The 14,333-nt window shown below is 52.2% G+C and overlaps 1 protein-coding gene across 1 annotated transcript in view; it reads left to right on the top strand.

Annotated features, from left to right (window-relative positions):
* Positions 1-14,333, top strand: part of TMEM201 (transmembrane protein 201) — a 49,395-nt gene that overhangs the window by 14,163 nt on the left and 20,899 nt on the right. Inside the window, exons 4-6 of the mRNA XM_020974395.2 lie at positions 4,843-5,035; positions 6,674-7,041; positions 9,562-9,765. Coding sequence (XP_020830054.1) covers positions 4,843-5,035; positions 6,674-7,041; positions 9,562-9,765 — 765 coding nt within the window. The remainder of the gene's footprint in view (positions 1-4,842; positions 5,036-6,673; positions 7,042-9,561; positions 9,766-14,333) is intronic.

Genomic DNA, 14,333 nt, shown 5'->3' with positions numbered 1-14,333 from the left:
CAGGACCTGCATGCACACTCTGTGTGTTAACCTCTCTGGCCTTAGTTTCTCCATCTGTAAAATGAGGACATTCATTAGATGCCTCCAAGGTCTCTTGGGGCCCCAAATCTATCATGTTAGGACCTTTCTGGGCCAAGCACCGGTTGTCCTCTGCCTTGCCTGCCCCGACATTCCTTGTTGTGCTATTTCTGCATCAGCCTCCCTCCCTCCCCCTATCCTGCAGGTAACTGGTTTGTACCGGCATCAGGCTGCTGCTGAGAGCAGGGTGCCATGGTAACCAGGCAGGCGCTCACCCGAGGCCCTCCTCCCTCCCAGACACAAAAGTGGCTTTTGTTGCAGAGCTGGGGCGTGGGGGGAGTGGGAGCTTCAGGCCCCAAGGCCAGTGAGCCCCTGTGGCTGGGGAGGGCTGGATCCTGCCCCCAGGGGGGCCTGGGAAAGGGTGCAGGCATCTGGCCTGGCCAGTCCTGGGTTGTTGTCACAGCCCCCTGCCCAGGCCCTTGGGGATGTAGCCTCTGATTCCTGGGAAAGGGAGGAGGGAGCAAACAGAGGTCTTTGTGTCCCCAGCCCCCAGCACAGTGCCCTACACAGCAGGGGCTTAGCAAGCACTGCTTGGCTGGTGGATGGCTCTGGGAGGAGAGCCACCTTGTGGCCAGGAGAGGGAGCCCAGAGTGTGGCCGAGGGGCTTTCTAGGATCCAGGCAAGGACGACTGCGGCCGGAGTGATTGGTGTTTACAGAGTACTTTCAGACCCGCAAAGTAGGCAGCGCAGCTGCCGTCATCCTCGTGTTACAGATGAAACTAAAGCTCAAAAGTCAAGTCCCTCGTTCTTGCTCTCACAGTTACTAGGGTCAGAGGTGGAATTTGAACCTAGGCCATCCTAGCTCCGAGGCCGACACTAAAAGAGAGAAACACGGGTGCTTCAAGTCCCAGCTGAATTCCACCTCGTCCAGGAGGCCTTTTCCAGGTCCCTTGATCCTAGGGCCTTCTCGTCTTGATGATTTCTAGTTTGCCCCATCTGCAGTCACCCCGTTGGACTGGGAGCTCCTTCAGAGCAGGGGCTGTCTTTGGCCTTTCTTTGTATCCCCAGGTCTTAGGACGGGACCTGGCACATGCTGGGTGCTTAATAAATATTGATTGACTGGCTGACAGAGCCATCTTGACCAATAACTAGTTGGCTCCTTGCACTGTGTGCTTCCTTATTCCTTCGTGCTTCTCCCCACCACTGCTTCAGGGGTCAGAGGAGCTGCCCACTTGGCTCTCTCCATCAGATGTGGAGGACCGCAGAATCTGAAGGCTGGAGGGAAGGCCAGAGGCCCTCTGGTCCAGCCTGTGCCCGAATCCCCTCTGTCATTTCCAACATTCAGTCAGCCGGCAAACATTTATTAAACACCTACTGTATGTGCCAGGTGCTTAATGTGATCACTGGGGATACAGAGAAAGGCAGAAGACAGCACCTGCCCTCAGGGAGCTCGCATAACGGAGGGAGACAACAGGCAGACCAGTAAGCAGCTGTCCACCGCTTACTCGAAGACATCATTGAATTATAGAGCTGACGAGCACCGTCCAGTCCAGCTTACACCCAGAAGGAGTCCCCACTATCCTGTGCCCAGCCAGTGTTTGTCCAGCCACTGCTTGATGGGCCCGAGGAGGGGAGCCCACCACCTCCTCGGGCTGCCCAGTGCCCTCTTGGGTAGTGCCAACCGTCCCCCCCCACCTCCTCGTTTGTGCTCTGAGGCTAGGAGGAGTGAGCAAAGCCCGGACAGAGAAGTAGAAAGGAGGCTGGGCTTACTGTCCGAGGACCTGAGCTTGAATCCCAGCTCTGCTACTCACTGGCTGCGTGACCCTGGGCCAGTCACCTCACTTCTGTGAACCTCAGTTTCTTCATCTGTGAAATGAGGAGGTTGGCCTAGATGTCCTGTGAGGCCCCTTACGGCTTTCACTCCGGGGTCCTGAGTGGATCCCTCTTACTCGATGGCCGCCTTGTGCCCCTGAGGCTGAACGTTCCTGGCTCCTCGGGCCGGTCCTCCCCTGGGCCGCCTTGCTTAGTTTGTGCCCGAGAGTTGCCCTCAGCCGGCGCTTACCCTGGGCTGCCCGCTGCTCATGCCCCTCAGACCCACCCCGAGATGCCCTCTCCTTCTGGCGGGTAACTGCATTCCTGGGCTGAAACCCTAGATCTCCAGACTGGAATGTGGCACTGACAGGAGGGGAGGCTCCCAGGGAGTCTGGAGCCATGCCAGGCATCTCTGTGGCAGGAGAGACGGCTGAGCCTGGGGAAGGGGGGAAGAAGAACTGATGCCGAAAGCTCTGCCACCCCGCTGAGGCCCTGACGGGGGCCCAGACCAGGGTGACCCAGAGGGAGAGGTGGCCCTTCTGAGAGCCGCAGATGACATCTCTGAGGAAAGAGAAAGAAAGGAAGGAGAGGAGCTGGTGGGGAGAGGGAGGGGGAGAGATGGGGGAGAGGAAGGGGGAGAGATGGGGGAGAGGAAGGGGGAGAGATGGGGGAGAGGGAAGGGGAGAGATGGGGGGTAGAGAAGGGAAAAAGATACAGGAATGGGGGAGAGATGGGGGGGAGGGAGTGGGGGGGAGGCAGGAATGAGAGGCAGGGAGAGGGATGAAGGAGAACGGAGGAGGGAGGACAAGCTCCTGCTCGTGCTCCATCAAGGCTGATGAGTTCCTTGTTTCCATGGAAACAGGGGGCCTCCTCTGGGTCTACAGCCGGAGAGGTCATTGAGCGGAGGGTGGAAAGTCACCCACGTTGGGGGAGGGGATTGGCTGATACCTTTAGGCCCTTCCCTGAGCATGGGCAAAAATGGCTGTCTCAGTGTCCTCTGAGGTAGGACAGAGGTCCCGGGTACGAGGCTCCCTTCTGCAGTCCTGTAGCCACCCTTATCCTTTCTTCTGAGATTGAGCTGTTTGTTCGTGGCACCATCACTTGGGCATAACCCTTTTAAGCCACCTGGGGGGTGAGGGAGACGACAATAAAGCCACTTGGGGTCTCGTGGCTTGTCCAGAGATATTGTGTCAGGGAATGCAGCTGATGGAGTGATGGAGTCAAGAAGACCCGTGTTCGAATCCTGCCTCACACGCCCACCTAGCTGTGTAACCTTAGGCAGGTTAATTAACCTTCCTCAGTCTCAGTGTTCTCACCTGTGAAATGAAAATAGTAGCACCTGCCTTACGGGGTTGTTGGGAGGAATCAATCACAGGAGATAACATTGGTAAAGCACTCAGCTAACCTTTACTCACTCTACTGTACTATCACCATCATCTTAAAGGCTTCTCAAGCCCGTGCGCCATGAGGATCAGGGGAAATCACTGGGGCTAGAGAAGAGAAGGAAGTAGGGGTGTGAAAAACAGGCTAGCTGTCCTTTGAAAGGACTCGGCCTTGCCAGGAACAAGTGAGTGGTGGTTACAGATTTTGACTTGATGTCAGCAACAGCTCACCAGTCAGGGCTGGCCCCGAGTAAAATGGGTTGCCTCGGGAGGGCTGGCCTGTCCTCCCTGCAGACCTTCCTGGGATGGCTGCGGGTCCCTGTGGCAAGGACATTTCGGGTAGATACTACTTAGCATTTTAAGGAAAGCACCATTTACTCTGAGGCGTCTTGGTGTTTTACAGGAATGCGTGTCGTGTTTTGTCCAAACCTTTTCTATATCTATTGAAAGAATCATGATTTCTGTTGGTTTTGTTTTTAAGGTGGTCAGTTATGCTTACTTCTTAATATTAAACCAGCCTTGCATTCTTGGTATAAATCCAGCCTGGTCACAGCATATAATCTTTGGGACATGTTGCTGTAATCTCCTTGCTAATCTTTCCTTTAACATTTTTGCATGTCTTCATTAATGAAATTAGTCTGTAGTTTTTTTCTCTGTTTTGACTCTGTTTGGGTTAGGTATCAAGACTATATGTGTGTCGAAGAGGGAATTTGGTAGGACTCCTTATTTTCCTAAAGTTTGTGTAGTATTGGAATTAATTGTTCTTTAAATGTTTGGTGGAATTCATTTGGAAATCCATTTGGTCTTGGGTTTTTTTCTTTTGGAGTTCACTTATGACTCGTTCACTTTCTTTTTCTAAGATCAGGTTATTTAAGCATTTTATTTCCTGTTCTGTTAATATGAGTAATTTACATTTTTGTAATATTCATCCACTTCATTTAGATTGTCAGTTTTATTGGCATATTATTAGACAAAATAGCTTCTAATGATGGCTTTTATTTCCTCTTTATTGGTTGTGAATTTACCATTTTCATTTTTGATAGTGGTCATTTGGTTTTCTTTTTCAAAATCAAATTAGCTAATGGCTTGTCCATTTTATATTTTCTTTTTCAAAAAAAAAATTAGCTCCTAAATTTTGCAAGGGCATCACTAAGAGGCATGCATGTTCAAGTATGGATTAAACTAGATGGATCATTGATTTTGGCCTGCAAGGATCATCAAAGGCCGTCACCTCCATCCCGCTCCTTCATTTTACAGATTGAGAAAGCTAAGGCCCAGAGAGGTAGGGTGAATTGACCAAAGTCACATAAGCAGTCAGCATCAGAAGTAGTATTTGAATGCAGGTCCTCTGATATCAGAGCCAGGGGTCTTTCCACTCTACCACGATAGCCCTTAAGGTCCCTTCCAGGTCTGAGAGTTTGCAGTCAGACCCTGCAAGGCAACATCCAGGAGGAAACCCAACGCCTCAGCGCACCTGAGCTCTCTGCCTTCCTCTCTTCTCCCTAATCCTCCCTCCTCCTCTGTCTTCCTCTCCCTCCATATTCATTCCTCCAGCTTCATCTCCTCCCCATACAGTGCCAGCAGGTGGAGTGTGGAGCACCATCTAAGTATTTCCCTTGCCAATCCAAAGCCTCTGTTCTCAACAGGGTAAATATGATGAGGAAATTGAAGTCTACAGACACCATCTGGAGCAGATGTACAAGCTGTGCCGGCCCTGCCAGGCAGCTGTGGAGTATTACATCAAACACCAGAACCGGCAGTTGCGGGCTCTGCTGCTCAGCCACCAGTTCAAGCGGCGGGAGACAGACAAGACCTACATGCAGGTAGAGAAGGGACTCGAGCTGCTTGACAGCAGGTACTCATAAGGTGGTCATTTGAGAAGGATTTTCCCATAACAATATTAATAATAACGGTTAGGTTCCCACACTAGCCTGCTGAAACTTGTGTAGCCCATAATGTTGTTTTTCAGTCATTTCAGTCGTGTCTGACTCTGTGACCCCATTAGAGACTGTCTTGGCAAAGATCCTGGTTTGCCAGTTCCTTCTCCAGCTTACTGAGGAAACAGGGTGAAGTTACTTGCCCAAGGTCACACAACTAAGTGTCTGAGGCTGGATTTGAACTCGGGTATGAAGTCTTCCTGACTCCAGGACTGGTGCGCTCTACACTATGGCGCCCCCTAACAGCTCCATCCTATAACATAGAGGTGTCGAAGTCAAATAGGAACAGCGGTCACTAAACCACACATGAGGGTCTTTGTGGGGATGGACTTAGAAAAGGGGAATGAGCCTTTGTGTGGCAGCTGCTGCGTGCCTGGCACTGTGGTGAGCCCTTTACAAATATTCTCTCCTTTGATCCTCATAATAATGCTGTGAGAGAGGTGCTGTTATTATCCCCATTTTACTGTTGAGGAAACTGAGGCAAACAAAGGTTAAGTGACTTGTCCAGGGTCAGATAGCTAGGAAGTGTTCAAGGTGGGGCACTTGACCTCAGGTCTTCCCAACTCCAGGTCCAACACTCTACTGCACCACTTAGCTGCCTGTGGAAAACCACATGTTAATATCTACGTTCTGTTGTATTTTCATTTATTATTAAACTAAATTTCCCCATTATATTTTAGTCTTGTTGGAGTATGGGCTTAGTTGTTGACACCTCTCCTGTAATGTGTACCCAATGCGTTCCCATTTTTTGTGTAGGAAAACTGAGGTGTGAGGAGGTCATACATCTCACACAATCACGTGTAGCTGATTTAGTAAGGAATGGAAATGGTCATTACCCTAGTACAGACTGCTTAGATTTCAGGAGAGCAGATTTCAGAAGTTTTGAATAAAGAGTGAGTAAAATCCCATTGCCAAAATTCCAAAGGGCAGGGGTGGGGTTGGGAAACTCTACAGGGTGAGCTTACCAAACCACAAGAAGACATTTCTGAGTAGGAAGGCTTAGTGGGACAGAGTACTGATTTTGGAGTTGGGACTGGGATTCAAATCCCAGCCACTTAACTACCCTTGTGACCATAAGCACATCCCTTCCTTTCTCTGGGCCTCAGTTTCGCCATCTGTAAAATGAGGGAGTTGACCTCTAAAATCTCTTCCGGTTCAGATTTTGTGAGTAGGAGCTAAGTCTCTTCTTGATAAACCCCTTCTTCTCTCCCTCCCCCTCCTCCCTATTTGCTAGCTAGAGTGTGATCAGGTAGAATTCTAGAAGCTAGCCTGGTAGGCCCTGCCCCCCGGAGAGTCACGCCTCACACAGACAAAGGGAGGGAAGGGGAGTTCACTGTGTGAATCATGCTCCTCTAGGAGAGCCCTGAGAGTCCTGGGTGCTGTGTGGGCCTCCTCTGCCCTCCCCGTTCTCCTCCACCTCTCCTGGACCCAGATCCCCCAGTGAGCTCTTGGACGCTGTGCCCTAGACTCTGGCCCCAGATGCGGTGCGTGAGTCCTCAGTTCTTTTCCTTTTCTCCTCCTTAGAGCTTCTGTTCTTCACCAGTGACTGCTCCAGCCCAGGTCATCCTCCTCCGACTCCTCGCCTTCCTCACCTGCAGCTTCCTGCTTGTCACTGCCCTGTGCGGCTCTGCCCGTCCCTTCTCCCCAGCTGCCTCCCGGAGCCCTGCTCTGCTGGCAGGGGGGAACGTCTCTTCCTCGGGGACCTCGGCCTCGTCCAACGCCACCGTTGATCCAGGGCCCCTGGGTTGGCATCAGCTGCTCCGCCTGCTTCCCGAGCGTGTGCTGGAGAAGCTTTGTGAGGCCTGGGACTTGGGCCAGAGCCACCAGATGGTGGTGGTGGCGTCGGGCCTGCTCACCTGCCTTCTGGCCATGCTGCTGGCTGGCCGCATCAGGTGGGTGCCAGGGGCTCTGGGAAGGAAGGTGGCGGGGGTTGTTCTGGCTCATAGGGAACATAGAATTAAGAGATCATCGTGCCCAACTTCAGGGCTTGGCATCAGGAAAATTTGGGTTCACATCCCGCTGGTGACACTCATCGTAGTAGCCTCCCACAGTGTAGCCAAAGGGCATGATACTCAGCTGGTCTCCTGTACCTCCCTTTTCTCTCTTGGAGCTGGCTCACTTACCTAGATCAGCCCTCATATGTCTGAGTTTTTTCCCCCAGAGAGGCCCTGCAGTGGCCATGGCCCCAAAGTGAAAACTTAAGTTCTCTCAGAATCTGAGGTGTGCAGGAGGGACATCCTCATGCTAACTGGTGGTGTGGCTTCTGAGCTTCCCGTTTACAGGAAGCCAGGCACCACGGTGCCGCTGGCTCCTTTTCTTGGACACTCCTAATGCCATTAATTCTTAAACAGAAAACATTGACTTGGTGATAAAGCAAGAGCAGTGAGAATCACAACACTTACTTGAGAAGGAATAATCCAGACAGAGAGATGGACTCACAGGCCTGGGTCACAGCCTTCCACCAAGGCACGCAGCATCCATGGAGATAGTGCGCGCACACACAGAAACCCAACGAGGGAGGAGATGAGTCGGGAAACCCGTGTGCCTGAAGCAGTTGGTGGCTCTGGAAGGCCAGCTTTAATATCCAGGATTCCTGGAGTCTGCTGCACTCATAACCTTCCGTGTTATTCCCAGACCACTAAACAATGATAAAACTCTGCCACCCAGGGCAGGATGATGAGGTATTACTCTCTTTCGGTGGCAAACAGACCCCCACCCCAAGCCAGAGAACTGACAAGGACCTCAGCTCTTTTGGGGGGCCCTACGGAGTTTCTCCTTTCCCCAGTCAGCTCTTCAAGTAGCAGGGACTTCAGCTTCATCCAGTTGGCTCTCAGAGAAAGCAAGCTTCTTCTCCCTGGGAAATGCAACAAAGACTCTGTCTCCTCAAACCAGAGGGGGCAGTTGAGAGCAATACAGATAGTTGCAAATTAAATACGAGGTGGCTGGGAGGGTTGGTGCCTGAGCTGTGTCTTAGAAAGAGGAGAGACTTGGTGAGGAGGAAGTACGCCCCAGGCCCGTGGGATGGCCGAGACACCAGCAGGAGATGGGAGCTGGCGTGCATGTCAGAAGAGAAAAGACTAGATGGCCTGCATCACCGGGAGAGGAGAGGCGGTCACTGAAGACAGAGGCAGCTTCTCGCGTCTCCCGTTGTTGCTAACATAGCATAGTCCCGCCTTTTTGTCAGACGTGATCCCCGCAGCCTCAGGTCCTAGGAACGCTTTGAGGATTCCCGGCGTGATCTCATAGTCCCAGATAGTTATTTGGTTTACAGTGTCTCCATTATCACCTTTAAAGCTCTGGAAGCAGTCTCGAGTAAATGAGCTGATGGACTATGATGCCCTGCAGCCATTATTACCTCAGTCCTACCCTTGAAACAGTTAACAAGCATTTATTAAGCACCTGCTGTGTGCCAGAGCAACTAGGTGGCCCAGTAGATAGAGTGTTGGGCCTGGAGTCAAGAAGACTTGAGTTTAAATCTGGCCTCAGATGCTTACTAGCTCTGTGACTCTGCACAAGTCACTTCATCTCTGCCTCAGTTTCCTCATCTGTAAAATGAGCCGAAGAAGGAAATGGCAAATCACTCCAGTGTCTCTGCCAAGAAAACCCCAAATAGGGTCACAGAGAATCAGATATACGTGACTGAAACAACTGAACAACAGCTGTGTGCCAGGCTCTGTGCAAAGTGCCAGGGAGACAGAGAAAGGCAAGAGACAGTCCCTGCCCTCGGGGAGCTCCCAGTCTAATGGGGGAGACTGTGAAAACAGCTCTGAGCACCCTTCATCAGGTCCTCAGAACCGTCCTTGTGTCCGGAGAGGTCATCGGGTCAGGCTTATCTTTGTCTGCTCTTCTTTAACAGAGGCCCTTTTTCTGCCCGTCTGTGAAGGTAGGACCTTAGAGAGGATCATCATTTGGGAGCTGGAAGAGACCCTAGAGGCTGGCTAGTCCGGCCCCTTCATTAAACAGGCGAGGAGGCCGAGCCAAGAGAGGCGAGGCAGAGCAGACGCTGCTTCTGAGCCCAGCTCCTCTGGGAGCAGCCAAGGAGGAAAGCTCACTGTCGGACATGCAGAAGATGCTGAATAAACACTTTAGCGATCAGAGGAATGAGAAGAGCCACAGTGGTGCAGAGGGAAAGGGCTGCAGGGTAGGGAGGAAGGAGGAAGAAGGCCTTCTCCTGGCTTCGTTCCTCCCTCTGGGACCCTGGGCAAGTAACTTCGCTCCCTAGGCCTCAGGATTTCCTCAGGAGAAATATCCTCTGGGGTCCCTTCTGACTCTAGCATATGGTCTGCCAATAAAGAGGAAGTAGAAGAAGGGGTCTCAGGACTGTAGAGCGGGGGACAGGGAGTCGGTGGGCCCCTGGTGGGTGTTGAGGGGGTCCATGGGGACTCATTCTGGCCCATTCCCAATCCCTGCAGGCTCCGGAGGATCGATGCCTTTTCCTCCTTCCTGTGGTTTCTGGTCCTGGGGCTGCACCTGGTAGAACGCTACTTAGAGAGGGACCCCCCCAGCTGGCTCGACACGCTCAAGTTCAGCGCCACATCCCTGTGCTGCCTGGTGGGCCTCACTGCAGCTGTGGCTACACGGAAAGCAACGGGCCAGCGGAGATACCGGCCCCGAAGGTCAGAGCTCCAGCAGTGACAGACTGGGGGGAGGGGCTGTGGTTTTAAACAACAGAGCGCAAAGCTTGGCATCCTCCACCTGAGGGGTGCTTCTGTCTCTCTCCTCTCCTCCCCTCTGCACCCACATATCTCCTAATAGAGACAGTCAGGACTCTTCCTGTCCCCCCACTGCTAGCTCTCTGCACAAATACGAGTCCCTTCCGGACAAAGGCCCGGCTCACCTGCCTCGCTCCTCCCTCTCAGAGCCCATCAGTGACCCTCCTGCCACCCAGGCCCACTCGTCACGCTGCAGTGCCCACCACAGAGCCACTCTGTCTGGCTGTTCTTGGAGGGGCACCCTTGCCTCCTGAACTTCAGCCTGGCGTCCTGGTCCTGAAACCAGTGGAGGTTTTCATTGTTGTTGCCTTTTTTCTCCCCAGTAACCCTCCTGTCCTTGTTTTTGGGGCATGTGGGTAGGTAAGAAGGCAGAACTCCCTTTTGTTTCTTCCTTTCCCTCCTTAAAGGATGGGAGTTGCGGGGCTGCTCTGCCTCCCAGCATGGCCTGACCTCTCTCTCCTGTTGCTTCTCAGCCTTCCCTGGCGAGGAAAGGGGTGGGGTTTGAGGTCAGGAGTCAAGGCTCCAGGACATCCTAACTGTCCTGAATGTTTAGAACCTTCCCATTTATATTGTCATCTGCCCTGGCCCTTTCCCACTCCTCCAGTGCCTAGAACACTGTCATTTTTTCAGTAGGGAAGAAGTCCCCAGGCTGGGAATCTGGAGACTGGAGTCCCTGCTCTGCCACTAACTGTGAGACCTTGGGAAAGTCACTTCTCCATCTCTGGGCCTTCTTTCCCTTGCCTATAAAAAGACAGGGTTGGACAGTGATTTCTAAAGGTGTTTCTGGCTTTTGAGATTCTATGTTCTGTGTTCTAAGTCTCCTTCAAGCCCTAATATCCTGTGACTCAGTGTGACTGCCAGGAGTAGTCAGTCATTAAACATTTATGAAGTGCCTGCTGTGTGCCAGGTACTGTGCTAAGTGCTGGAGATAGAAAAAGAGCCAAAAGACATGAGCTAATAGGACTGGGGGCAGGGCACACCCACTCACCCCTTCACAGATTCTCCCTCTGAGTTAGCTGCCCTGGCCCAGCAGGGACTCTGGGATGGGCCCCCTTTGAGCCCACTGGCCACCTCCTCTCAGCCCCTACAAGGTAGGCAGTGATGGAGTTTGAGGTGGGAGAGCCTGGGTACAAATCCCAGCACTGCCTCTCACTGGCTGTATGCCATCAGACAAATCCCTTAACCTTTCAGGGCCTCAGCCTCCTCCACTGTCGAATGAACAGTGGAGTAGATGACTCTTGAGTTCCTTTGCAGATCTGAATCCCAAGATGCCAGTGGAGCAGGGCAGGGCGGTTGGTACCCTCTGCCCTTCATCCCTCTGTGGGTCCATGCTGGATGTCTCTTGACTTCTAACTCCCCAGGCCCCTGAGAACAGGAGGAAGGCCACCTGCCGTCTTTGGCATCTTCCTCTCGTCAGAAAATTAAAGCCCGCCTGGGGTGGGTGGGTCAGACCATCTCATCAAGGGGAGACCAAGGATTGGGATCTTCCCTGAGTTTGTCGGCCCCCAGGGTCCCCAGGCCTGTTTTTGAGCCCCACTCCTGCCTGTGAAACTTCAGGCTGTCCAGTCCATCTTGTCATTGGCCCCTTCCTTCTGTGGAAGGTCTCTTTGGCTGCTTTCTTGCTCCTGGGAGATGATCATCTTTGGCTCATTCTAGCAGCTGCTGCAGCACACACTCAAGTGGCCTGCTAATGCCCAGCTGGCTGAGTGGGTGAGTGACTGGATAAAGGAAGGAATGATTGAAAAAGCTTTTATTAAGTGCTTCCTCTGTGCCTGGAGCTGAAGATACAAATGGGAAAAAGACAGCCTTCTCCCTGGAGAGCTGCCCTCCAGAGAGTTCTGCTGCTACGGGGATGGGAAAGCCTGGACCCCTCTCCGGGAGGGATTCCTTTTGTATCAGATCCCTGAAACCTGACTAGATTCCTGGTGCATAGTGAGCGCTTAACATGCGCTCCCACCGTCTTTGAAAAGGATTCTTATCCCTGTTCTGGCAGAGCCTTCTCAGTGATCATTCCCTTCTCCATTCCACCTGCCAGCCTTGCCTCTCTTTAGGCCTTTCTGCTGGGGAATGCCGCAGGTTGTACAATCAAAGGCCTCATTTTGTAGCATTCGCCCCCCATTTCTTATGATTCCATGTCTCCTGATTTGCCAGCAGGGGATATCCTATTAGGCTTTCAAAACATGGCATTGTTTTTTTTCCTCAGACTTCTCTCATTTTCCCTGGGATGTCTCCTAAATGGCACCTCCTTATTAACCCTGGCATACTTGAGGACAGAATTATTACCCTGGTGTGGTAGCCTTCCATTCTACAAATTCTGGGGATTGATTTGGAGGCCTCTATTTGGGCCTGACTTCTAAAGGCTTACCATCCCCTGGCCCTACAACTTAGCTTATAAGAAGCCAGGAGGAGGATCAGCGAGACCTTTCTCTTCCTGCCTTAGCTCAGCTTATCTCCCCATCACCATTTGTTTAGCACTTTCCACCCAGAGAGTGGTCTTCTGTCATTTTTGTACAAGTCAGCAGGCATCTGACCTGCTCTTGGGGAAGATTAAGTGTAATGCAATGGGTAGAAGTGGTGGGCAGAGGCTCTGTAGCTGTCGACAAGGCCCTCGTTGTCAGGGCCTCTCCAGGTGGTCGTGCCACTGTCCCCCTCCATCCTTCCTCCCTCTGGTGTGGTGCATCTCACCATCAATGCCTGCTGGCCAGCGGGCAGCGTGTCCCTGGCCACCATCACCAACGCGCTGCCTCACTCTTCTCTCTGCCCTGGCTCTGCTTATCTGGAGTTCTCCAGGTCTGGCCCAGACACAAGTGAGTTTGGGCTTGTTCTGGTGTGTCAGATGTTCTCTTTGGTGCGTTCCCATCCACCACCTTCAGGATACCCAGTATACCCTGCTTCTTTGATGGCATTTGGGGCTCTTTCTGGGGTCTTACCCAGCCTGACTTCAACAGAAGTTGAATCCATGTGGGTGCTGGCAGCTAAGAGAGGCGGCCTTGTAGAAAGAACAAGAGATTTAGTCAGGAGACCTGAGTTCTAGTCCTGGATCCTCCTCTGGGTCTTAGTTTCCTTAATAAGATGAGCGGGTTGGACTAGATGTTCTTCTGTGGTCTAAAGACCCTCCCTGCCGTGACCTTCTCCATTCTGTTTTTTTAATTTATAATTTTGTTTTTTCTGTCACTTTTATTTCCTATCTGACTTTTGTTTTTACCTTATCTCTAATAACAAAGAACGTTTTCTCTACCTTTGGGCCCCCACCTGTACGGAGAAGGGCAGGTGATACGTTCTCGTTTCTCTTTTTTGGGGCCAATCTTTGACCTTCTGTGTTTTCAGGGTCTTCCTGGTCCTGAATTTCTGTGTATGCCTGTAACCCCTTTTTCCAGGCTAACCCTGGTCCCCTAAAGCTGTCACCATTTCTCACCTGTCTCTCAACTTATGAAAGAATTGTTCTCTAACTGAGATAAGCTGTGTGGGGAAGCCAGAGGCAGCTCTTATGGGGAGGTTTGAAAAGGAGCATAATGTAGAACGCTAGAGGAAGGGTTTACAGAATAAAGAAAACCCTGGACTCTACCATAATTCTGTATGACCTTGGATGAGTCACTTAACCACTAACTGACCCTCCCCCCTGCTAACCTCACAGGATTGTGAGGACCACAGGTGACCTCACATAGATGAAAATGCTTTGAGAAGTGTCACCAAATGGCCAGGAATCCTGTTCTGTTAGCCTGTGCCCTTTGGGTGCTAGTGGGAGAGGATTGACTGAAGGGTCCCCCCAAGGAGGTCCTCTGACTGGTGCTTTGGGGCTCTGTGCTCCCAGGTTGGCTGGTGTCTGTGGCGCTGGCAGGGCCCGACCTCAGGGGTGACCATCACTGCATAGACTGGCCTGAGAGACCCCTTCCAGCACTCAGTGCAGTGCCGGGCACATCGTGGGTGCCTGACAGATGCTGATTGATTGGCTGGTAGATAAGGGAGGCTATGTGTGCTGCTGTCTGGGAAAACTGGGCAGGAGAGTCCCCTCCTGGTGTGGGGGCCATGCTGCGCACAGATGAAGTTCAGACATTGGGCCCTCAACCAAGTTTGACAAACTGATACCTTTGCAGGGGCACAGAGGGCGCTGTGGATCTGGTGATTGGCACCCATGAGTGGTGGGCAGCTCTTGCATGATTTTGTGCTCCATGTTCTAGATTGATAGGTGGGTTGTTGGGGAACAGGGCCCATAGGCAGCCCTTGTGGTGGGTTGAGGGAAGGGTACAAAGTCCCTCTGCCATCCCAAGATTGGAGCTTACAGGAGTTTGGTTCTTGGTTCATTTCTTTCTAAGGGGTGACAGGAAAGGAAGCTGGTCACCCCTCTCTCCTCTCTGGGCCCACCCAGAACCCACAGGACAAGGCCTTCTGCCAGCCCCTCTCTAGTTGTGCCACAGTGGCATTAGTCACGAGGTAAAAACCCAGCCCAGGATAGAAGAGACCTCCCTGAGGCC

The sequence above is a fragment of the Phascolarctos cinereus genome, unplaced genomic scaffold (genome assembly GCF_003287225.1).
Source record: "Phascolarctos cinereus isolate Bilbo 61053 unplaced genomic scaffold, phaCin_HiC Scaffold_726;HRSCAF=1367, whole genome shotgun sequence".
Lineage (NCBI taxonomy): Eukaryota > Metazoa > Chordata > Mammalia > Diprotodontia > Phascolarctidae > Phascolarctos > Phascolarctos cinereus.
This window is presented reverse-complemented; position numbering and strand designations above follow the sequence as displayed.